Source organism: Urocampus carinirostris, chromosome 3 (assembly GCF_059441175.1).
Source record: "Urocampus carinirostris isolate Australia breed hairy pipefish chromosome 3, RoL_Ucar_1.0, whole genome shotgun sequence".
Taxonomy (NCBI): Eukaryota; Metazoa; Chordata; class Actinopteri; order Syngnathiformes; family Syngnathidae; genus Urocampus; species Urocampus carinirostris.
In genome coordinates this window covers 42,115,830-42,142,999 of record NC_142351.1, presented here as the reverse complement: position 1 = coordinate 42,142,999, position 27,170 = coordinate 42,115,830, and the positions used below count along the sequence as shown (strand labels likewise).

General features: G+C 39.7%; 1 protein-coding gene across 2 annotated transcripts in view; it reads right to left on the bottom strand.

Moving 5' to 3' along the window:
• The window catches only part of celsr3 (cadherin, EGF LAG seven-pass G-type receptor 3), a 143,429-nt gene that overhangs the window by 96,870 nt on the left and 19,389 nt on the right, over nt 1-27,170 (bottom strand). For both annotated transcript variants that reach the window (XM_088331916.1, XM_088331918.1), the window contains exons 2-3: nt 14,011-14,354; nt 11,364-11,652 (exon numbers count right to left, since the gene is read on the bottom strand). In XM_088331916.1, coding sequence (XP_088188042.1) covers nt 11,364-11,652; nt 14,011-14,354 — 633 coding nt within the window. The remainder of the gene's footprint in view (nt 1-11,363; nt 11,653-14,010; nt 14,355-27,170) is intronic.

Sequence of the window (27,170 nt, the reverse complement as noted above, 5' to 3'; positions counted from 1 at the left end):
AGGAGGGCAAAGAATCAGGAGTGGATGGGAGCGTGGGACGACGTCTACATGACAAAGTTTCTTTCCGACACTGAGGAAGACGACTTTGATGGCTTCAGTTCTAAGGAGGAAGATGAGGACGGTTTACCGTGATTTTTATAAGTACGGTATGTTTTTTTAAAATACCCATTTACCGTGTTGCGAGCGAGTTGCTAGCGTGTTGCTACCATTAACTGCCCTCTGAGGCACCGTTTGGGATGAAAGTTATATTATTATTATTATTAAAGCTTTGAAAACTCTCTCGATGTACCGTCTTTCTTTGTAAATATGTCTAATCATGTACAATATGTATTTGCAACTGTATATTTTTGTAATGTATTTATTTTAGAGACTTATTCTGATATGTTTTGCACAGGCGAATCAAAAAGAAGCGGTGAAAAAAACAAGGGCTTGACGGGAAGTGGAGTAAAGGTGAGACGTGTTTGTAGAAGCGGCGGACAATAGTGGATATATATTTTTCCCACCCTTACCGTTGAAAATATACACTTTTTTCCTTGGATTACTTTCAAACCTTAAGTACTGGTATCATTTTCCGTTCATTTTGCCGGCTGTAATTTTTGGACAGTGTACTTTAATGAAGGACATTCAGTTTAAATTGCGGGATTTAATGTCGGGTTTGGGTTAATTTTGTGTTTGTGTTACATTTTTAAATGTGGGCGAATATTCAGGTGCGGCCTGTGTAAGTACAAAATCGGTTTTCCTCTAAAATTGTGGTGGGTGCGGCTTATAATCAGGTCCGCTCTATAGTCCCGAATTTACGGTATTTGTGTTGTATTGTATAGTGAAATGTTGTAGTATATCTGTGGTATTACTGTAGTTTATTTTTGTCGTATTTTTGTAGTATTTCTGCAGTTGTATTTTTGTAGTATTTTTCATAGTAAAATCTTTGTACTATATCTGTTGTATTTTTGTAGTACAGCATTACTTGAGTTGTATTTTTGTGATCTTTTTGCAGTATTTCTGCAGTCATATTTTTGGAGTATTTTAATAGGATTACTGAAATTGAGTTGTAATTTTGTAGTTTTTTAGTAGAATTTCTTCAGTAGTATTATCGTAGTATTTCCATGGTAAAACCTTTGTACTATATCCGTGGTATTTTCGTAGTATTACTTGAGTGGTATTTTTGTGATCTCTTTGCAGTATTTCTGCAGTCATATTTTTGTATTAATTTAATGGGATTACTGAAATTGAGTTGTAATTTTGTAGTTTTTAGTAGTATTTCTTCAGTAGCATTATTGTGGTATTTCAAGAGAAAAGTTTTGTAGTATATCTCGAGTTTTTCTGTAGTATCACTGTAGAAATAGTAGTAGGGGGATAGAACAAAAAAATATATATACCAAAATGAAAAAGTAGTGAAAAGCTGAGAAAAAAAAGAAACAAAAGGAAGAGAAAAAAGAAGGAACATTTTAGAAAAAAGCCAGAAAAAAAGAAAAGAAAGAAATGTGGGGAAAAAAGTAAACAGAGAACAAAAAGAAAAAAGTAACAGCTCGGAAAAAAATAAACACAATGAGATTTTTTTTTAAAGGAATTTTTAAAAAAGTAGAAAGAAACAGGGAAAAAAGAAGACAAAGTTTGTGTTGCGTTAAAATAATTTTCAATTATATCAAGGGAATTTTGTTGCCAACATTGTACTTCCACAAAAAAAATGTGATTAAGTACAGTTCTGTATCTTACAACTGACTAAATAAGCCCCCAAAAATGTTAGTATTATGCGACAAAATATATCAGGAAATAAAAATAAATGGATATCTTGTGAAAGAATTGTAAGAACAAACGATGTTTGTAGGCCGTACAACCTTTGAAATAGTACATGAGTCAATTCATTCAAAAGAGAAAAATTGTTTTGCATTGTCGGAAACTCAGCAAAATGTAACTTGATGTCAAGTTTTGGACATGTTTGATAATTAAATGTGTCCCACTTGGGATTATGGTTGCTCACTGTAGTTTCAAGCGCCGCTCACCGACTTTGTGTGAACGCTCAGACCCCTGGAAAATTAGAGGGAACATTGGATGGATAATAATTTCGTAGTTTGAAGTCAAATAACGACAGGAGTCTAAGAAGTAAGTGAGGAACATCGCACGCCCACACACGGCAAAGTTTGAAGTTTCTACCCTTTGGGAAATGGTGTTGATGTCGTAACAAGGGGCTGAGAGAAATCGTACTCTACATTGTAATGTAAAAACATCGTAAACTAGGGTCCTATTGTATTTCGAACAGCTCTCAAGTGAAGAAATAGTATATTTTCTGTCTACCTGAATCATCACTTAATCTTAGTTTGGTTTTAGTTCACTTTTCTTGCCTCCAGTCTGTTGCCTCACTCTTTTTCCGTTCCTTCCCTCACCTGTGTTCTCGTTAGATCTTCATCCATCTTTTGGCATCCCTGCTTCCTCCTCCGTATTTAGCTTAATGTATTCGCACCATCCCCTCATTCATGCAGATGTTTTATTCATCAAAGCCACCATATTCTCCTAGCACCCTTTGGCGTCTTAGTTTGCTCAGCCTCGCCTCCCACCTCCTTGTCGTCCCCTCCCGGTTCAGCCGACCACATGGCACATCCCTAGAGGCCGTTACGCTTCACGCAGAATCCTTCTTTCTTTCCTCTTGTCTTGCCTCTGTAGGTCATGCCCCCTTTTAAATTGTTCCTCTCTCTTTCCCGTTCTCTCCTCAACAAGCCCTCAAGAAATGCATAATGAGCCCAAATATCTCGATTTACTTAATCTGTGACTTGTCCTGCATAAGCAGTTTTTTCTTGTCATCATTTAATTCTTGACAGGGAGAAGGAAAATATGTATTATGCTATTTTAAACAAGCAAAATGGACCTAATGCATTATCTCTTCTTTCACCTGGATTACATTTCTCACTTCAGCACTTATGGCAGGCAAAACTGATCTCATGTTTTCCTATCTGTCTTCTCTTCTCAGTTTCACCCATAAGAAATAGAGCCTGCTGCACAACCAAGAGGAGATTTCATTTTTATTTGTGTCCTTTCTCCCTCTCCTCACAAACTAATTTTGTCTGCCTCCCTGCTTAGGTCTCTTGTCAATTCTTTGCATCTCAAAGAACCTCCCTAAATCTAAACCAAACCGATTTATAAATCCCGATTTGTGTGTGTGTGCGTCCGTATGTGATTTATAGGCTCCAAAATGACTGAACCGATATTTGTGAAAGAAATACTCAGTTGTACTTTAAGCCTCTGTGTCTCTCTTTAGCTAGATTTAGTGACAAGATACCCTGGAAAAATACCAACAAAATCGATAAACATTTTTCACGTGGTCTGCTCTCAAACCCCTCCCCCGGCCAAATTGGGTACTGCATCTCCCGACCACCGATCACTCAAATCTTCTATCGGCACAGCTACGCCTGGCCACTATGTTTGTGTGCATCAAGATAATATCGAGAGGCACTGCCAGACAAAACATGCTGACTACAAAGAGCTAACTGAAAACGAACGCTGTGAAAAGATTAAGCAAATGGAAGCCGTTTTAACTGCTATGTTTTAACGGAACAGTAGTGCTATTTCACAAGGCCCTGCGTGTCAAATGAAAATCCTACAAAGGAGTGCTACGACGATGTAACGCTGTTTGCCAAACACTGCAAACCTTTTACAGAAGGTGACTTTATTAAGGACCTTTCAAAGAATAGTAGACTGAATAGTGGGCCCTGACACATTTTCAGCTTACACATTCTGGCCCGCTTTCTGAAAAGTATGGATACCCCTGAACAAAACAGTTTACATACTAGAAGACAGGATACCTCATTGATATTATGGAAGCCTTCTTTATTTGCGATACCAACGGAGAACCAACAGTTCAATCAGCATCACACTGACAGAGCTCTCTATCCAACCAATTGTACTCAATTTTCCTTCCATACTGTGTTTGTCCTGACTCTTCCAGGATTTCTCAATGGGAGCTTGAAACTATTTCCCTTAACTGATGTCACACAGTATGGCATCCTGTCTATTCAAATACTAACTGAAGTTATAAAAAGCCTCTTTTAGACTGAAGAAAAGTATCTGTGGTACGCACTTTGGTGTGTGTAAATGACGATGTAGCAATAGACAACTGCGGAGGAGAGGGTTTTCCCACCAGGCAAGCTAGCTTGTTTCATGTTGTCAGGCTCAATATGAAAAAAGAGGGAAAACACAGAAGATCAAATAACAAAGGAGACAGTTGGCTTCAGCTCACGATAAGTCTTCCCCCAAAATAACTGAAAACATTTTATACCCAAGGCCATCGTTTCATTTTGTTTGGAGGTGATCCAGATTTGAAATTCATGAGTGGTCTAACACACTTTTCACTGTCTCAGATCTCGACTAACTCCAGAATAAATTCATGAAAATGAACCACCGTATCTATAATTGTGCCCATCATTAGCAAATCAAATTAGTGAACATTTCCTATGCAGGAAAACCCTTTTGAAGAGTTTTTACACAGATATATATTTGCTGGAAATGTCTATGGTGCAGTGCAGTGACTTGGGTTATGTAGTGAGTTCAAACATTATAAATAACTGATTTTTTTTCCAGGAGTATATATTTTGTATCTTGTTTTCCCAGAAAAATACCCTAAAAATAATATTTAAAACAAACAAGTATTGTCTTACAGTGGAACAACATATAACTCACTTTTTTCGGTTTTATTGTGAAAAGAAAATAACAATTTAAAATGTGTTTGATTATATGCATTTTTTGTCTTTATTCCATTTATTTTATTGTTTTTCGTCGGGCAATCTTAAGTTACTAAATTTATGTTTATGTGTCCCTGAAAACCACAAGTCATGCAATGCGTATTGTACAATGTGACACCGAAATGTTTTAGGATCTTGTCATGATTTCTGATGTGGGGCCCCTGAGTCTGCTTTGTTGGCGCCAACAGCCGTGGACCTGGCCTTAGCCCGGAGAATGGGGTTAAAGTGTTCCCCAGTTCCGGCCCAAGCTCTGGACGGTCATCTATTGGGCACGGTAACGCAAATTACAGAAGCCTCATCTGTCCGCCTGCCTGTGATGCCCGTCTGTCGGCCTGTTATGCTTGTTTGTCGGCCTGCCATGCCCGTCTGCTTGCCTGATTTACCTGTATGACGGCCTGCCATGCCCATTCGCTTGCCGGTTTCGCCTGTCCACCTGCCAGTCCGTCGGCCTGCCATGCACATCTGCTTGCCTGTTTCGCCTGTCCACCTGTCGGACTCGTCCGTCCGCCGGCCTGCCAGGCCAGTCTGTCTGCCGGTCATGCCGATCATGCCCGCCTGCCATGCCTGATTGTCTGCCCGACATGCCGGTCTGCTTGCCTGATTCATCCATCGCCTGATTGGCTCATTCGTCCGCCTGCCTGACACGTCTGTCTGGTCGCCTGGACCGTCTGTCCGCCTGCCCGGTTCGCCCGCCTGCATACCTGCCCACCGGTCTCGACGTCTGTCTGCCCGCCTGTCTCGTCACCCGTCTGCGACATCCGGCAGCGACACCTGCTGGTCCGCCCAGTCTCCTCCGGATCCTGCTTCTGCCACGCCCCCTGATGCTGACGATGGATTACTTTTGTTTTTGGTGTTTCTACGTGCTGGATTACTTTTGTTTTTGGTGTTGGTATGTTGTGTATGTAGTCGGGTTGCAGTCGGATTCAGAGACAGGCACGGACGGTACAGTCATAGAGTGTTTACTCAACTTCTTCTTCGGTAGTTCTCAAGCACAAGTACAAGGCTGCGCATAAGTATACAGTGACACCGCAGGAAGGGGAGTGTATTACACGACACCACATATTCCCTTTTTGTTAGCATAGGACACAGCAGTAGCATTAATCTAAAATACGCAATAACTCTTCGGTAAGTATGAGCTTGTAGAAAACATACATTTCAATATTCATTACCAGATTAGAGGTAAATATTTATCAGAGGTAAGCAATAACGTAAGGAACTATACTGTCAATATCGGTAAGCAAAAGTGTGTAAACCTTGTAAACTTAAGCAGACTGTATGAAGATCACATCATAAACAAACATGACAATTTTTTTTTAACAATGAACATTCATCATGTCTTTTTTTTTTTTTTTTTTTTTTTTACATCATCACATCTTTTCTGTATTTTTTTTTTTTTTTTTTTTTTAAGTCACATAATCTTGAAGCCATGCAGGAGCATGTCGTATTCTCGGTGCACTAGGAGAGGGATGTGTTGAGGGCACAGTTTCAGTTTCGGGTGGCTCAGCAACTTGGTCGCTTGGCAGGAGGCAAGCATCATTATCAGGAGGCTGTGGCGCTGAAACAGCAGCACAGGTGGAAGAATGGGCAAGGTGGAAAGCATTCCACACCTTTCCATCAGACAGCAGATAAGTGGCTGGACCCTTTTGGGCTACCACTGTCAGTGGCTTGGTGAACTTTGAGTGTCCTTTGGCAATGATTCCAGGTTTGCGGATGCGAACCGCAGAGCCAATCTGGAAGCTGGGTGATTTTGCACCGCGACGTTTGTCGGTGTATCGTTTGTACTTCCGTTGTTTGTTTTGTATGTTTTGTAGCATGTTGCCTTTGTCAGCAGTGGGACGCATGGAGTGAAGACCTGTGATGTGAAGCTTTGTATTCAGTGGTCTACCATGCAACAGTTCAGCGGGGGATACTGAAGTCACGGCATGTGGTGTAGCTCTGTAAGTCTGTAAAAACTCAGTGAAGAAGGCTTTCAGTGGTTTACCTTCGATGTTGGCCGTTTGTAGACAGTCCTTGAAGACTCTGTTGAAACGCTCAATTTCACCGTTGGCTTGTGGGTAGTACACAGAGCTGCGACGGTGCGTGATGTTCCTGTCACTAAGGAATGCTTCAAACTCGGTCGACACGAACTGAGGGCCATTGTCAGTAACAATTTCCTGTGGATTACCTTCTCTGCTAAACACAATGGAAAGAAAAGTCATAACAGAGGCAGAAGTAACATTTGAGCAGAAGGCAATCTCAGGCCATCGGCTGTAATAGTCAATGAGGGTGATGGCGAAGCGGCAATCAGCAGGCGCACAGTGAATAGGACCAACAATGTCCACAGCAACCTTTTCCCAGGCAGCAGTTGGGGTAGGCACAGGCTGTAATGGTGCAGTAAGTGTGGTTGCAGTTTTATCATGCTGCAAGCAGGTGGTGCATGATTTGATGGCGAGCTCAACGTGAGAATCCATTCCAGGCCACCAGTACAAGTCTCTCAGTCTTTGTTTTGTGCGAACTATCCCTTGGTGTGTAGCATGAGCAAGTTGGATCATTTTTCCCTGTAGCTGTTGTGGTATCACAACACGATGAGTGCCACGCACAATGACACTGTTCTGCAAGGCAAGCTCATTTTGCACACGGAAGTATGGCACGATGAGGGGGTCAAGGCCTTTTGCAGTACGAGGCCATCCCTTCTGCATGTAGTGTCGCACCTTCTGTAGCACTGGACATTCCTCACATGCACTGGAGAGCTCATCAGCAGTGAATGCAGCAAAATCAGGAGACACAGCAGCCACCATCTCCATGATGCCATCATTTTCCAGTTTCGTCAGCTCCTCCGACACCTTGTCATGCACGGCATATGGGAGTCTGCGTAGCTTTTGCTGGACTGGAGGGACGTCTGCACTCACTTTAAATTTGTGTAGAAAACCTGTAGCAACGCCTAGAGCATTTGTAGTGTTGACAGAGTGACTCATCTCCGATGCAGCAGGTGTTGTAATCTGCCCATCTTGTATCTGGAGGCGAAGTGCAGTGAACAGGTCCATTCCCAGTAGTGGAGTACCGTCAGGAACTATGTAGAAGTCAGTATGTGCACTCTGGTTGCAGTATGTAGCAGTAAGTTGAAGACAGCCCAACACTGGAATTGGCTTCTTCATGTAGGTCACCAGACGCACAGTAGGCTTTGAGAGAGGCAAGTGCATGAATGACTGTCTGTAAATTCTCTCTGGCAGAATTGAAACTGCTGAACCAGTGTCCACAAGCAGGTCAGTAGTAATTGACTGTTCATCATTCGCATGGAGAGCAACTGTACACGTAAGGCGCTTTGGGACTGCAGCTGTAGGGGCTACATGACACACAGTAAGTTCTGGGACAGTAACTTCTCTTACTGATCGAGTAGGAATTGCGCTGCGGCACACTTTACTAAAATGTCCAATTTTCCCACATTGGTTGCATTTTGCATTTTTAGCAGGGCATTTGGGGTCATTTGCTAGATGAGAGTTGGATCCACAACGGTAGCAGGTTTTGTGTTGATTCCTTTTATCTCTCGAGCGCTGTGTATGTGTACTGCTCTGATTCCTTTTATCTCTTTGTTGCACAAACTTCACAGGAGTGTCGGACACGTGCACATGAGTAATAGCATTAGCTTCTGAAATAGCAGATTCGACTTGTGTAGCAATAGCGATCGCTTTGTCAAGCTTTAAGTCCGTTTCCAGCAGCAAGCGCTCTCTGATTCTCGAAGAGGACATCTTCTCAATGAATTGATCCCTGATCATATCATCAGCAAACGTGCCAAAGTCACAGTTAGCAATTAATTCCCTCAATGCGGCAATGAACTGAGCAGTGGTCTCGCCCGGTCTCTGAGCACGCTGACGGAACTTGGTACGCTGAGCAACGACATTAATCTTCGGTACAAAGAAAATTTCTAGCGCATCACAGGCGGATTTGTAAGAAGTGCCAGTGTCAGGAAGGGAAAGAAAAATTCTCTGCCCTTCTGTGCCTAAACAGTGCAGCAGTAGTGCGCGCTTTCGTTTGTCCGGCATTCCGTTAGCAGTCAATGCTAGCAGGTAATTTTCGAACATCTGAATCCACGTGGAGTACAACATCGTAGGCTCACCCGGGGTTTCAAGCAAAGCAGGGGGTTGTGAAATTCCGATCCAAGTCATCCTCGTCGCCAATATGTTGTGTATGTAGTCGGGTTGCAGTCGGATTCAGAGACAGGCACGGACGGTACAGTCATAGAGTGTTTACTCAACTTCTTCTTCGGTAGTTCTCAAGCACAAGTACAAGGCTGCGCATAAGTATACAGTGACACCGCAGGAAGGGGAGTGTATTACACGACACCACATTGGTACTCTGTTGTTTTCTTTTTGGGACTTCTGAAGCCGTCCCTTGAGGGGGGTTCTGTCATGATTACTGATGCGGGGGTCTGATTCATTGCCGTGGACGCTGATTGGCTGATTCCTATTTTTTAAACCCCCACCTTCCTGACAACACTCGTCGGATTGTTTTGTCATAAACATTACTCATTTAGTTGTCATAATTGCACGTATATTTATCCATATATTTGAATGAAGTATTGACTTGCTGTATCCTTTCATATCAATATTTTCCCTGGAGAGGTCTTCCGATGCGTCAGCCTTATCTTTTCAAACAACCCTCAAAATCCAGCTGTGTGTCCAGCTTGTTCATTAAGATCCTTTCTTTATTTTGTGATGTGAGTTCCCAGGAGAGCTTCTAAGAGTTTCATTTTTACGTTTTGCATAATCCTGCTATATACCTGTAAGAGAGGGGCCGAATCAAATTCCAATGCCTTTCTTGGTGGGAGACGTGCTTCCCATCAATTGGACCGGAATGCACTCTGATTTTGTCTTTATTTTGAACCTTTGTGGCAAATATACTCGACCGCATTGCTTCTCTCCAGCTCTATTTTTTCAAAGTACGAATACTCAGTCTGATCGAGGAAAAGAACAAGCGGCGAGGCACCAGAAATGTCCTTTTCGTCATCAAAAGGCGCTCTAAAGTAAATGTATTATAATAATAATGGCGCTTTACACTGAAAAACAACGACAACCAGATCATGACAGATATTTAACTGAGTCAAATCAGGAGGCTTCTCCTGCTATTGGAAAACATAGAAACCAGTACAAGCTGTATCATGTGGGGGAGCAAACACCTATCCTCAAAAAGAGATGGTTGTGCACCGCCAGGTAGTAATTGCCCAAGACACACCACAGGAAGGGGTGCCCCTTACGACCCCAGTGGCTAAGGGTTCCATGAACCTTTTATTCAAAATCCTTTATCTAAGAAGAGGCCGGCAGTCTAATAGATGCTATGTCTTAATATAATTGCGAGGTATTCTTCCCACACAATTTTCACCAATAGGAAATGGAATACATGTGACGTAACGTATAACCTCATTACAGAGGTGACATATAATTTAAAAAAGCAGTTAACTTCTAAAGATTTTACTTTTTTTGTTTATTGACACAAGTTTTAGTGCAATATCCATCCATCTATCCATCCATCCATCCATCATCTGCACTGCTTATCTCTACTAGTGTCCCAGGGGTGCTGGAGCCCATCCAAGCTATCTTGGGGCAGTGGGCAGCGGGCAGAGAACTGGTTGCTGGCCAGTCAAAAGGGCACATAGAGACAGATGATAGTGCAACAAAGTCTTTAATTTAAGTAAAATATGAGTGTATTCATTGACATGCAGTCATGAGAGGCAGGTGAGCTTTTGCCTCACCTGTCATCATAGAAATATGAAATTAAAAACGTATTGAAAGGATATCTTTATTCGTTGTTCAACAGTATTGTATTACTGAGCTGGGTGTCTGCAAATGAATAGTAGGGCATGGAGTTCACTTTGCTTATGACGGATGGCGCTAGCCAAGGATTTTTATATAATGCAACCCTCAACCCCAATAATAGAATTAGTGAATGTGTAGCTAGCTTAAAGCCAGTCAAGTTATCCAGTGATTTTTTTTACAGGAACTTTATAATGGAGGATCTTTTAAAGCTTTTCTTCAAACGAACAGGTTAAAGGAACTGTACGTAATCTGTTACTCTCTGCGCCATCTCCTGGCTTAAAGTCATGATTGCAGCTTGAATTAGGTCATTCATGATGCACGTGCAAGTACGTGCATTTCTTCAAACGCCTGTGTTTTCCTTTCTTGGGGTTTGCATTGGTCATTTGGACTGTACTTGAAGGCCTCTTATTACTTTAACCATTTTCATGCTAAACTTACAAATCCCCACCCCCCAAAAAAATCATGGGGAGCGCATAACGTCCCTTTCCAGGACTCTGCTAGCTCCCATTCCTCGAACCTAATGTGTTCTGCTCCGAACAACCATGCTAAAAGTAAGATAAAAGCAGATAAGCTGTGGAAAATAAAGAATAAGGGATCCTTGAACTCAGTTGGGCATGGTTAACAGATACTTAATAGAGAAATTAGTCAACTTTTTAAGCACACCTCAAACGATTCACCCCACATTTAAGACTATAGAACGTTTTTTTTCTTTGCTACAATTAATATATCGCTTTCTTGCTCTGGCTATCAAAGGACGATTGAGATATAGGTTCATTTATTGATAAATCTGACTGTGCCTTACCACCTTGGGTGTATTGGTGAAATTCGGTGCAAAGCAACTCACCGGTGTAGTCCTCGCGGCAGATGCAGGTGTATCCTCCCTCTTTGCGGGCACACACTCCTCCGTTCAAGCAGGGATTGGAGTAGCAAAGATTTATCTCAGTTTCACAATAGTCTCCAGTGAAGCCCACTGGACAGCGGCAGCGCAGGCCAGCAATTGGGTGAATGGGCCGGAACAAGATGGAGGGGGAAGAGATGAAGGGCGCAGAGCTATTGAAGCGCAGAACCGAGATGCACTTCATGTAGTTCTGACACGGCTCACGTAAACACACGTTGTCATCAAACGGTAAGACCTGAGGAATAGATTGGGCCAAAGAACGAAAGAAAAGAGATTAACCTAAGCATGTCAGAGCAGCATCAGAAATTATCTAGACGAGCAAATACGATAGAACTTTAGGTTCGGCTGCTTGGAGAAATCAGGAGCTGCGGTAACCAAATTGGAGTGCTTTGAGGACCCCACGGAAGCAGACAAATTAATTGGGGGTGCCTTGACACAAAACCTAACTAAAGACACAAAAATCGGCTCAGCCCCATTCGGAGCCTATAAGTCACATACAAACACACGCATACACTAATTAGGATTTATGAATTAGTTAAGTTCAGATTAGATATGCCCTTTTGTTGCATTGAGCATGTGCTCAACACTCAAACATTGAAAAGTCTAAATAAACATGTTCCTTTACTCCCTTTTAAAGGGACATCTCGTATTGATTGCCAACAACATGTCACTGTATGGTGTATCGCAAGGAAAATAGGTTCTAATTAAAACTCAAGAAAGAATACAGACTACGGATACTCAAAGTGATCCAATCACAACATTTTACCTCTTTCTTCTTCCCCCATTCTTTTTTAGATTTTTGGTAACCGAATCAGCAAGATAATGGACAATTTGTCAACTTCCATTATTTGGGTAAATAAATGCTATTTTCTCAAATTGTGAGTATTTTTAAACATGCATGTTTGCATAATAGTTCTCTTTTTTGGGATTATCATTTAAATCAATATTGTTATTCTTTCTATGTATGCAGTTTCTTTTTACAAATAGGACACTCGAAATGGTCGACACCGCCCCTTTTAAAACTAGTTAAAAACCATGTTAACGCCCATTCCCAAATAATTTCCTGTCTGCCATCTGGTTATACCCTCACAAGCATCCCCTTTGAAACTCTGAAAGCTAGCATCAAATCTAATAAAAAACCCTTTGCAATGAATGATGATCTTTCATCAAAAATATCTAAAGCAGCCTAGATCTGATGTAAAGGTTCAGCAACCACGAATGAAAGATACTTTGATCTGGTTTCCTTTTTTTCCTCATCGATCTGAAATATCAAACACAGTAAAGACATTGAGATCAATACTTTGGTTAACATTTTACAGCCTATGTAAAAATCTGTTCTTTGCACTAAACCCTTTGCCTTAACTATGAATTGTTTACTTAATAATCATGTAATTCTTTTGAAAGTGTGTAAAATCATATAATGTAATAAGCTCCCAATGTGTAATGAAGCTCTTTATGTTACATGAAAATGTATCCAGTTCGCAACTTAATGGCTAATACCATAACAAAATGTATGAACCCGTAAAGTAATACCATTTGGCTTTTAATGTAAAATGTATTATGTTATTGGCTTGTTTAATAGAATATTTGCAAAATGTGAAGATTAACTCCAGAGTGTAAGGATATGCTCAAATCATGTTGTGTTTTTAAATTTAAAGTAATCTGCCAAAGATGTTATAAGTTATTGGGTGACTGGCCAAAAATTCTTATGTTTTAACGTTCAGAACTTTTATCATGTTTTTGGTCGGTTATAATATTTTTAGGGCAGAAACCACCCATCATTTTAATAATTGATGAGTTGATTAATCGATTAATCGGATTTTTAAAAAACGCAAATTTTTAATTTAATCTCAATATTGATGTTTTTCACGGATACAATAAATACAAAAAAAACAGCAACATATTTTATCATATACAATAATTAAAAACTTCAAGTGAGAGAAAGAGACAGACTGAGGGTAAAAGAGAAAACCAGCGGTAAAAAAAAGAGAGCTACAAAAACAACACAGAGGAAGACCTATAAAAGAGAGAAATTAAGGGAATAAGAGAGAGTGACAGAGAGAAAAGTGAAAGTGAGACAAAGAAAGAGAGCAAAAGGGAATAAAGAGAGAGAAATTTTAAAAATGACTGACGGACAGAAAAGAGAAAGCCAGAGAATGAACAAGAGACAGAGAAAAGAGAAATAGAAAGACAGGAAAAGAGAGAGGAGAGAGAGAGAGAGAGAGAGAGAGAGAGAGAGAGAGAGAGAGATAGAAAGAAATATTGGACAGCTACAGTTACTTTGGGAGTGATGCTTGGCTTTGGCAATATCAAGTAGACATATCGTTAAAACAGGAACTCGTTTTTCTCTTGCGCTACTCTCCGCATTGTCTTGTGGGCCAGATTCAAAGCTTAGCGAGCCTGATCTGCACAATAGTAAAAATATCGCCACAACTGTCGTATTGAAATGTAAATGTGTTGCGTTCAAACTGCACCTTTCTTCCTTCAAGGTTAAAGTGCCTTTATGCTCAACCCAGTTTTAAATTCCATCTCTGTTGCCATAGAAACAAACATGAATACAAGCCCGAGTGGTGTATTTGGCAGGGCAACGAACCTCCATCTGTGTGAGCGAGGTCAACCTCGGTCTGTTCAGGTACAGCTGTTCTTCCAACGCCTCGGATGGAAAGAAGTGTCCTCCGGGTAGCGCTGCTGAAAAGCTAACGTTCAGGATCCCTCCAGGTGCTGCGTCCATGTCTGGCTGGATGTTGAAGATAAAAACATCCTCAACGGGGACTGAAAGAACGGCCGAAACGCCCTCTAGGAAGTGACCCAGGAGCGGTGAGAGGAAATGCTCTTGGGACATGTTCTGCAGGCGGACCGTGACGCTACTGCCCAGCATATCTTCGGTAATGATAAGTACGCGTAGGACGCAGTGCGCCGAAATGCTGTGAACACCATCTAGAAGCAAAAGAAGAGGGTGGTAGATTAGGCCTCTCAAATATAAGTAGACATGAGCTGAACAGATAGGTTGCTGTGACTTGTCCTTGCTATGGCGTTTTATTATCTAAAACCACTCTTGCACATGTTATCCAGTTTGAGCCAGTTTAGACCAATAAATCTCACAAGGTCACATTGAAGAGGCCATATTTATGACATCATTAGCTAAAAAGAAAAAAAACATTTTGAAATGAATTGCTGCATTTGACGGCTAGATGGCAGCATGTCCCAAAAATGCAATATATTGAATAGTATCCCGCAATCTACCAGTATTACCTTAGTGATCCCCCAGTAGATCTCGATCTACATACTGACCAACCCTGGCCAAGACATAAGAATAATTTAATGGTGTACTAATACATGAAACAATAAGCTTTCTCATTTGAATTAGCTTCCTTTGGTTATCATGTGCGACACGGCGGCAGAGTGGTTAGCACGTTGGCGGAACGGTTCTGAGATCATGGGATCAAATCCAGCTACTGGCTTTTCTGTGCGGAGTTTGCATGTATGCCCGTGCTTGCGTGGCACTCCAGTTCCCTCCCACATTCCAAAAACATGCTTAATTGGCCAGTCCACTTCGTCCCTAATTGTGAGTGAGCAAGTGAGTTGTCTGTCTCTGTGTGCCTTGCAACCAGTTGGCAACCAGTTCAGGGTGTCCTCTGCCCACTGCCCGAAAATAGCTGGGATAGGCTCGAGCACCCCCGCGACCCTACTCAGGATGAGCGTTATAAATAATTGATGGATGGTTATCATGTTTTTGCTTCTCCCGTTTACATTACTGTAAGTCTGGGTACGCATAATTAATAAATGCAGGGTGTTTCAAAACGGTTGATATTTTTTAGATGTATAGTAAAGTACATGATTAGGGAAGTGCAATTGAAGAAGTATTAATGTTACCGATCATTCGATTTATTCTTCTAAAAATCAGAATGAGAAATTAAAAAGCATGTGTATTATGTCAACAATTTAACAAATGTTCTCAATTGGTTTTCCTTGTAGAACGTTTTTTTTCCCCTGGCAGAATTATAAAAGCAATGTGTAGTTCATGAAGTTTTTTTTCCTGATTCAAAGGTGGGGTGCATCATTTGAGGTGTCTTTTAAAAATTGAAAGTAAAATATTATCTCCATTAAATATGTGTTAAAATTTCCCAAAAAAGAAAAAAATATTAAAAAAGAGAAGATGACAGCAGAGCAAAATTTCAAGTTGCGGACACTACCTTTAAGGTATTGTATACAGTAGATATGTTGGAAAATACATTAAAAAGCATTATCGAACCACCTCCTCCATTTCAGAAGAAAGCCATTAGAATTGTGCACAATGCTGGCATAAAGGACAAACTTACCCTCTTTTTTGGGGCCCATGTTTATGTTTTGTATTATTTTATTGCAAAGCTGTTTTTCATGCCAATAGTTCATTGTTTCATTTGGTTAATTAATAATTCAAACAAATACAAGTTAAGGTAAGACAATTAAATGTTGCTTCTATGTTACAGTTAATATTGCTTTCTTGCTCTTGCCAATTAAATGCTGAATAAGATCCTGGTTCATTTAGATCTGATTTTGCCCCGCCAGACAGGAACCTCACCGCATGTTACTGCAACATACTCACGAAAATTCGGCCAAATGACAGGTTACCAAGGCCATAAGTAGTAGGGACGCGTTCAAAAAGGCAACGTAGTCACAATGCTCCGTACAGAAAATCACTAAAAGTGAAAGCAACAGAAGGAGAGTGGGCTAAAAATGATGTGGAGAGAACGGCGGAAGCAAGGAGGGGGTTGGGTGGTGTAGCAGCTGGTTTGATTACCGGATTATGAAGAGTCTCACAGTCACTCCCTACTGACCTCAAACATACAAAATACACAGGCATGAGTGTTAAATAAGGAGCTAAGAGAAGTGACAATAAGGAGTCATACCACTTTCATACTGCATAAGCCTATTATAAAGTCGGACTTTGAAATCCCAAGTTCATTCTACTGGACATAACAGTATAATTCAATGAAGTACCGTACATGTCACCATCAACGACATCCTGGGCCTAAGGGTTAAGATTATTCAATTATTGTCATCACTCCATATCATGCAGTGCAAAATAAAGCTGATCACCTATAGTCATTTAAAAGACAGAAATCTTGGGAATGACAGATAATGGCATATAATCTACTTGAGTAGGATTTAATCACCCTTACACACACACATATACACACACACACACACACACACACACACACACACACACACACACACACACACACACACACACACATACACACACACACACACACACACACACACCTTTATACACACGCACACACACACACATACATTGAATTCTATCTACATTTTGCAGTCAGTCAGTGTATTTACAGAACACATTGTCATCTTGACAAAAATTCGCAAAATGGTCTGGCAAACAGGATGGTAGCATGGACAAAACGCTAGTGATTATGGTATCGAAGAAAGGAAACCTCCAACTATGCTCCGAATACAGAACTATCAGCCTCATTAGACATGGAATAAAAAGTGATGTTAAAGGCCCGACTTAGCAGTCTGAAACCACAGGCTGAAAACAAAAACAAAAAGTATAGACCAACAACCCTGGGGTATCACCACAAACATCCCCATTAACCAGTACGAGCTTAAACCTGTCACCAAATTTAAATTTCTTGAAGCTGCCTTATCAGAAGAGGCCTCAGAACCAGAAATCATGGCCAGGATAGCTAGAACCACAGCTGCACTTGTCAAACGTAAACCCATTTGAAGGGACAAGAACACAGCAGTGAATTCAAAGATCAGACTCACACAATTGCTGGTTACTTCCATCATCCTCGACGCTACAGGAAACGTCAAAGCGTTCACTAGGTAACCCATGTGACAATCTAAACAGTGCGCAGCAACATAGGACCCTATGAAAAACTGTTGTCAACTGCATAGATAAAAACTGCAGTTGTATGGTCACGTCACAAGCTCGTTAGGACTGGCCAAGATCATTCTCCAGGTCACCTTCCAAGGACGCAGGAAGAGAAGGAAGACCTAAAAAGAACTGGGCCAACCACAATAACAGATGTACTTATGCCAACTTTATTACGTCCCAAAAACAGACCAGGAACGGTCAACAGTGGAGAAAGCTTTTCCAGAGTGGCGTTCTTAGCTCTTAGCCCCGAAGACTAGGCAGTTACGGGATCCATGAACTGTAAACTGTGACCTGTGTGTGTGTGGCAATAAAATTGCTGTGGATTGTGAGTTTACCTTCCTACATAATAAAAAGGGTACTCTTAAACGTCTTTAATATCTCGGTCAGACCAAAGGATTAAATTAACATTGATCAACATGAATTTTACAGGTCTCAACTAGTGTTAACCTAAGCAATGAGATCCTGTTGGTAAAATAAGATTTATAGCCACCTGCGGGGTGTCTTTTTTTCACTCTGTACAGCTCAGTTAAACCCATTCATAGATTACCTGTTTTCTGAAGCAGAAATATTATTGATCAATTACAAGGCCTGAGCATTTCTTCTCAAGTCACATTGTACAAAAACAATGTGAGATAAGAGAAACAATTTATCATGGTTTGAATTTGTGGGGGATAATTAATTTTTGGCCTAGAGTAATTTTTTGAAAATTTAACTTCCAAGAACCACTTGTCATCCTGATTGGGCGTCAAATATTTGTTTTGCCACCAACAAGCATGAAATGAATTGTTAGAGGACAAATGTTTTGAGGGGAAATAATTAGGAGGATTTTATGGAGCAGTGGCACGAAGTTGTTTCACTTCGGAAAACACTTCAAAGTGAATAAGAGTGTGTTTTCTCCAATAACAAACCTCAAGCTATTTGGGGGGAAATGCAAAATGGTATTTTCTGTCATAGCAGTCACAAAGGACTCTTTATTTCTTGTAATAGAACGCCGAGTCCTATTTTTATTCGGCAGTCTTTCTCCAAAAGTCAGAGAAGAATGCAATGTTCTGCTACCTGTTTGAGGTTTTTTTTCCCCAGAGAGAATTATTATTATTTTTTTTTAAAGGTACGATTCTGTAATTTTATTCCATCTTCGTTGAACTGCATGGAGGTGTAAAGTGTATGCCATTGGTGAGTCTGCAGCAAGTCACTTGAAGTCTTGTTCAGTTATACCCCTGGACCATTTTTAAAACAATGTATCCACTTTGCAAAATTGTATTTTAATTTTGAAAAAAAAATGCTGTTGAAAAGAATGAAAAAATACTTTTCAGGAAAATGTTTTTAAAACTCAATGAAAGAACCTGGAAAAGGAAGGCAGCATTTGGGTCGTGAGACAGGTCAGACAGGCACTGGGTCTGAGATGAGTTGTTTCAGTGGCTTGTAGGATTCACGAGTGCACTGTCAAAATGGCGTAATGTTACATTTTATACTGGGAGGGCGGGCCATGACTAAAATTCCCTATTTCATACCAACCCTTTGTCTAGACTGTGTATGGCAAGTACCGATAGAACTCAAGGCCTTTTCTTCAAACTCAAAACACCATTTGAAACAATCTAGAGAACAAACAACAACTTAATGAATAGAAATATCAAGAAGTCAAATGTTTACATCAGGACATAAAAAGATTACACTCAAATACATAAACAATCATGAAGTGTGTTGATGACTGTGTTGCCCATTAGGAAATTGTTTTTGTTTAGTAAATAATTATATTTGTCAAAAGATAGTTGGTTGGATCCCTAAACCTCTAGGGTCGTAGGGGCACCATTTCCTGTGGTGTGTCTTAGGCAAGTAAAGCCTGGTGGCGCCCATCCCTCTTCAGGCCAACATGTTTCTTCCCAGCGAGCATGTACTCTCTTCCACAGCATCCTTTTAAGTATCCACTCATTCACTTCATGCATTTTCCCCTATTTTATATTTACATGTACATAATGTACGTATTGTCATCATAATTTCAATTACTGACACTAGAGAGACAGAGAGAAATGAGAAGAAGTCCCAGTGTGTGTTGGAAATTTAGAAACTAAACACCTTGTGTGTTTAAAAGAATATAGTATTTTTGATGTGCTCTTAACATGAAACAACTGTTACCATAAATATTCCATGTTTATTTGAGTTTTTAGTTAAAAATATAGCAGGGTAATGTTACTTTCAGGTTCCCGTGTCACTTTCAATTCCGAGGCTCTCATAGTTATCAAAGGATTTGCGCTATGGCTGACTTAACGATTGCATGTTGATTCACTCCCCATCCATGTTGAAGAATTAACAAGGCAATTCCAGAAGTTGCTAAAAGTGTATCTAATGTCCGCAGAACTGTTTTGTGTATTGGTTCAGAAAGATGGAAAGTTTATATACTTCCATATGGGCACATGTTCTCAATGCACTGGATTTTATTGCTGCAATTTCACCGTCTGGAGAAGGAAATTAAAGCTTCAATAACACGTCCCCGGTGGTCCCGGTCTTTTTTTGCTGGTTTAACTCAGTGTCATATCCCGACGCTATTATTGCAACTTTATACGTGAAGAAGTTATACATGGAAAATAAAAGTGTTATAAATGAAGCTTTCATAGAATCATGACTGTATAAGCAGTTACACATTCCAATATCCCAACAAATATCACAAAAAACATGGTCAATATCAACATCTCCTAAATGGAATACATTTCTCTAGCCTGGCATGTGGCTTTTTTTTCTTCGTGTCTTCTTAATTAAGTATGTAAGGTTAGTTTGTTGTTGTTGTCATTTATTCTAAATATGCATTACAAGTACTGAAAGGCTTCCTGATTATTGACAAATAGTTTTTCAAAGTACAAACATGTAAAATGGAAAAAAACAAATGAAGCTACATAAACCAGAAAAGAAAAACAAAATACACATTCAGAAAGGAGTGAGCAGAAGCGTAGCTTATAAGCTCTTTCCCCACCACAAAACAAATATATAAGTATATACACATACATATTTATACGTGTGCATATATACACACCAACATACATTGACATTCATACAATCATATATGCATACTTACAGATAGACACACATATAGACATACACATATATATATATATACGGTATATAAGATGACACACACATTCATTAATACATTCAATTCACCAGGAATTATTCATGGTCATTCTTTGTTGTCCCCATTAAGCAACAAATATTCTTTTTCTCTTTCTTGAACTGATGGATATTTTGACTTTGCTTCATCTCCAAATTGTGAGGTGAACTGTTTTACTGGCAATCGTCATTGATTAAGGATCTGGGAGCAAAGGAGCATACAAAATGTCCTTCACTTTGCTCTTTGACCTAGCAACAGCAATCATTTATCTCACTCTGCCCAAGGTTAAGTAGACTAAGCTCGCCTCAGGAGCATGTGGGACTTTGACTGACACTTTGCAAATCCACCATCAGACGGACAATCCCGCTCGAACGAACAAGGTCAAAAGGCATCCCAAGCTGGGATCCGAGTATCTGCTGAGTGTGGAAGAAGTATCTGTTAACAATGGCCAACTTAGTTCAAAGAGCCCATATGCTTTATTTCCCACTGCGACTATAAGCTTTTATCTTACTTTGAGCAAAGCTGTTGGGATGGAACACATAAGGTAGGAGGAATGGGAACTGCCGTTTTTGTTTCTATCTATCAATGTGGCCTGGAAATGTTGAAGGTAAGAAAAGGCCTGCTTCAAGTAGTCCAAATGCCAACCAAAACCCCCAAAAAAGTAAAAAAGAGGAGTTTTTCGAGTGTGTCCAAGAAATGCACGTACATGCACGCGCATCATGATTGAGCTAACAGATTATGGCAAAGGCAAGGAAATATCAGACGCGAACAAAAAACTTCTAATTCCGTACAGCTCCTTTAAGGAAGTAAAAAAAAAATATCTACAAAAATATTATTAGTATAATATATAGATAGATCACTTCTATTCTAGCACAGTATATGAAAATAACTGTTTACTTATTACCAGGCTCTGAGATAACAGAATGCATTTAACGGCATTACATAATCAGGATTAAAAATCATGTAATTGTATTCTGTTAAAGAAAAAAAGGAATCAAAATATAGGTATGTAAAAACAAGGATTACTTTGCAGGATTACAATTTTATTCAAAAGTATTTTTATGTTCATTCAGGGGACAATACTGTAGTCTTGTGTGCTTTAGTTTTAACTCCTTTTATTTTTTTCCTCATTCGCAATAGCTTAGTTAACAAACTCCATGTCCGGTTGTGCTTCTCTCTTTGCCGTCTTAATCCGCATACACCTTGCGGCATGCTGCACTCTCAGAAAAAAAACCCTCTTTTTTTAAACCCACTGAGCTGCAAAACATGACTAAATGGCCAAAACCGTTGCAAAGCTAACTGAGAAGTGCCATGGAACTAAAGTGCAACTAATGAGACATCAACAAACAAGTATGATGAAATGAAATGACATTAAAAGAAATGATGAATGCAGTATAATTCCGAGGAGCACGTGCCCTCTCATACAGTATCCTTTAAAGCATCCATTCATTTACTGCATGCACTCATTTACATGTATCTTACCATTACATGTACTTTATGTACTCATAGATGAATTGTGTCATCATCATTTTAATTATTGACACTCGAGAAACAGAGAGGAATGACAAATAGTCCCAGAGTGTGTTAGAAATTTAGAAAGTGAACACTTTGTGTGTTTAAAAGAATATCGGGTTCTTGATGTGCTGCTGCATGATCTAAGAGCGATTCAGTTTGAGGGCACGAATTGATGGGCGGATGTTTTTCCTTCTGGATCTTCTCATAAACACCAAAATTCATTCATTTCGTCAACTACAGCATATTGCCCTGGTCCTTAGGCAGAAAAGCAGCCACTGACCACTGTTCATGACTCCTCTATAAGGAAGCCACTGGTCAAAAACAGCATCCGTGGGAGAGTACCCAGGTAAAAACCACTGCTGTCGCTAGAGAGCTCAAAGAGTCGTCTCATATTTGCCATAAAGCATCTTGATTATCCTCGAGAGTTTGTGAGAAAAATCCTGTTGATTGTTGAGTTGAAAATTGAACGTTTTGGAAGGTGAGCAGCCTGTTACAACTGGTGTAAAATGGCACAGGATTTGACAAATGAACATGATGCCAACAGTAAAGCATGGTAGTGGCAGTATGAAAGTCTGGGGCTACCTTGCTCACTCACGACCAGGACGACATACTGAGGTTGACGGAAAAAGAATCTAACTTTTGTGAGTGAAAATATGCAAAAAAAAAATCTGAAAGGCTGCAAATACTCTATCACGAGACTGTATATGTTAGTGTAGCATGAACATGGTGAAAGTAAGAAAAGGCCTGCTTCAAGTAGTGTCCAAATGCCCATCGGAACCCCAGGAAATAAGAAAACTCGTATCAAAAACGAGTTGCCTGAGGTTGCAATGATGTCTTAAGCCAGGAGATGGCGCCAGCGAGTCAAAGATTTCACAATTCTGCATATCTCCTTTAACGCACAAGCTAAAAAAATGACAAAAACATTACTGCTGACTGACAGCATTATTAATTCATCCCAAAATATACATCCGCCTTTTGAGTAGAAAGCCATAAAACTATTGTGATACACTTACAAGTGAGGACAAGCAAACATGAGCACAACTTTGTGATAAAAAAAGTCATAAATAATTCTTACGCTTTAGCGTGCATGGGAACAATAAAACATTAATATCTTAAAAAGTCCACAAATAGTTTATTGTGGTATGTTGTAGCACCACGGAGTAACAAAGGATTGTGTAAATATATTTTTAACCCCCTTTGGACTTGACAACAACATAATTCTTTCAAAAGGAGCGGAGAGCACTTATAAATCCTTGAAAGAATCAACGTGCTGATGCGGAATCACCAGCAAGGTCCCACCAGTGTCAGCACTTAGTTCCAGTTCGACATAAGAACAAGGCGTGTCCGATGAGTGTTCTGCCTCTTAGATGCTCGTTGGGCTGACGGGATTTCTCCACTATCTCGCTCTGCCAGGTAGCCTGACTAATAGGACGCTGAAACCTTCAATGTGAGATCATCTCAAGCTTGCAATCCTGTAAAAGCCCTCAGAAGGTGCCGAAAAAAGACACAGATATATTTCGGAAAGGTTGCCATGAAAATTGTTACGTTTAAACTTTAGTAGGCACTTAAAATGAGGCGAGAAGACATAAAGGTTACAAAAAGTTGAAAATCTGCAGCTTTATTTAACAAGTGACAAAAGAGAAGGAAAAAAGGGCACACAGGAAGTTCATCTTGAACTTGCAATGAGGACTGGGAGAAGTGCTCTCAGTTGAGAAAAAATGCATCCCATCTTAAAGCTATCCTCTGAGCCCCTTATTTTAAGTCTTCAAGGTTAGAAAAACATATCAGCCCAAAAGGGTGTGCAAATCAAAGAACCTACATGATGATTTGACTATTGTATCAGTGTCGCAATCGGCCATACAACAAACGATGGTGAGTCCAAATAAGAAACTGGCATCCGGCAAAATGTCCTTTGCACTTGTCCAATAGTAACAAACCTATCAGAAATAAACTGAAAATATATCAATGGTGGGCCTTCTCTGCTGACCTAAAAAATATCAGAATCATAGGATGTTAATTACATTTTGTCCTTGAATACTTATTAATTAATTTCAATTAGTCCATCAGATTCCTTTCATTGCTTTTTCCTATGGTTGCTCTGCTTCCAGTCTTCCCATTTACTGTACTTTCACAGCCATCGGGCGCACCGTGTTAAAAAGAACCAGCTACGGAGACTGTGCCTTTTATGTATTTAACACATGCATAAGGCGCACCTGATTATCGGGCGTGGTTGCCCTCTGCTGTGGCAGCCTTACAACAACACACACGAAGCATACAAGTGTAAATACTTAAAAATACAGCAGGAGCAAAACTGAGTTTGTAATCAATACTTAAATAACTCACAACCAAAGTAAAACACACTGATTAAGCAACATTTACAAAAAAGTGCACAACATGGTCTGAAGTCTACTTCTACTGTTGTGTTTTGCTCAATGACCCATTCCTTGAGACTTTCCTCCTACTCGGGCCACATCCCCATATTTCCAGAAATCCCAGATGCCTTTTTTATTTACTTGTCGGAGTTTGTTTTTCAGCTTACTCCACTTTCAGTTTCCAGGAATTCCACCTAGCGTAAAATTCAATTCAAGACAGTCAAGTCACATTTATATGTATACCACTTATTCACAAAATGTTTCAAAAGGACTGCAGGAGTTACAATAACACCATCCCCTGATCTTAATTCAACACACCATGAAGGACAAAAACGCGGAAAGCATAATAACAAGCTTAATTGTTGGCTTGACCAATCTATTGACGAATCAAAGGGATTTTTTGGGGTGAGTAAAATGGGGCTATATCCCTGAATAATATTGTAGTTTTATGAGGTTATTTTTATGTTTTTTTTATGTATAGCAGCTGTAGCTGCAGTAAATGTTTTAAATCCATAAAATCCTTATTGAGGGTTGGATTGATTCAGACGTAGCACTACTAAAGGCCTAGATTCGAGCTGCACGGCCCGTCACTGCGAACCAGCATTTCAGAGAAACCAAGAGAAGGAATTGCTTTCAAGCATGAAATCAAGATGAGAAGCCCACATAACCCACAAGAGCTCAGTTCTGTGAGGATTAACTCTGCCAATTAATTGAAGATTTATCATGCTAACTTGGAAATATGTTTCAAAAGGACAGTCCTAACAAAGTCGAAGAAAGAAGAAAGAGCCGAGAAATTGAAAGAGAAGGAAAGAAGGGTTGGTTACCAAATGATTACGATCAAAACTTGAAAGCTCCAGAATCCTGGGTCAGGTCATCGACCGACAGAAAGTGCCCACACAGAGAACAAACTAAGTGAACACCTTATTCTGCATTTGTGGACAGAAGAGTGCTTAAAGATGTGCGGCAATTGACTAACAACCCCCAAAAGCCTACAGCCTCCAACTGTGTTGCCCTTGAGGAAGACACCAAAACCCTGAACTTCTCCATATGCAACAAATCACCTTCTGAGCATGGTGTTTCTCCCCGACTGTGTTATGTCGATAACTTTGATGTGTCAACATCACATGGTTAATGTTGGTCTTTGCTAATTGGAGTTTTTTTTTTTCGCCTAACATGTTCCAAGATTGGATATGTGATTCCATGAAATTCCCTTCTCGATAAATGTTTATTGTGGTTCATGTGTTGAACTAGCAGATTATGACACTTCAGCCCCAAAACAATTGTTCATAAAACATCCCCGTCCATTCCTTAAAATGTCAATAAGCCAAAAACTAAACTATTAACCTTGTGAAAAATACTTTGAATTGACAATTTTTCTGGCTTGGCATTAGCAACTATCAAGTAACGTAAATATTTCTGTTGTCACTAGGTTTCTTTGAAACTTTTACATGTAAACCATTTGGTGGTTTTCTTTGAAACTAAACATGCAAAATATCATACAATTCTGACAAAAATTTGAAGTTTTGATCATTGACACCTTTTTTATGGGGTTTGAATACAGTCAAATGTCAATATAGTTAAAAATAACATATGATAAAAATATTATTTTAAAATAATGGATAGTTAGACTGCATTGGTGAAAACACACACACGCACACACATATTATATATTATAAACCCTTTTTTTAATTATGGGAGTTTCTTTGCATATTTAGGCCCCATGTCATGGAAGATATTCATTTTGATTGAATACTATGTGATGAAAATCAAATAAAAACGTATTTGTCCAACACTTTTTGGTCAATAAAATGCAATTCAAAGTGCTGCATGTGTCGAATACACAGACACAAACACATAGTGGGAAAATAATCATAAATACAATCATGACAGTAAATGCCTTTCAGTACAAAAGCAGGATACTGAAACCTGTGACTTTCTGACTTTAAAAATAGGCGTGTAGTTGCGTTAAGAGTAAATGGTCAATATTCGTGTACAAGAACTAAACCTGTTAAGATGTTGAAAAATGAATGAACTATTTTTCAGAATACATGGAATACCATTAAACAATGTTAACTAGTGGCGCTGTATCAACACGATAACAGATCATCATGTGATTGATCGGGCAGTTAAACTCTGCTGATGTGTGGGCACATGGATCAATTCCAGATGTGAAAATAATGCAGGTTGACAAGTCGATGACTACAGTAATATCATGAGATTTGAGCGTTGAGTATATTGAGAACATTAAGTCTGCCACTACACGAGAGAGAAAATGGAGGAAGGGAGACCTGTGGCTTACTGACAACCAGTCAAGGAAATACAATTAATTTGTCAAATATCAAATCAAGTCAAGTCCTCTTTATTTGTATAGCCCTTAATCATTAAGATTCTCAGAGGGCTGCGCAGACCACTATTATTGTAAACCACATCCCCGATCTAAAACCTACATGAGGGCAAGGAAAAACTCAAAATCCTCAACATGAGGAAAATGAAGAAATCTTGAGAAGGGACTCCAGAATTAAAAATACTGCATATGAAATACAACTTGAATTCTTATTTCTATCCTCCCACCCAAGCATGCGTTGTGTTCTGCATTCTGATTGGCCAAACAGTCCCTAAGTGAGTAAGTATTGGTATAGAGTATTTAATAGCACAATCATTAAAATATAAAAGGTTTCTTGTTCATGGATTTCGTCTATCAAGGATTACCTACATAATTGTTACTGTTATGAGATCATACCCTCATCTAAAACCTACATGAGGGCAAATAATACACAGATATTGTCAACATAAAATATAGGTTAATCGTATGCTATAGAATAGAAGTGTGTTTCAAGCCGAGATTCAAACAGTTCCACTGAGGTTGCAGATCTAATATC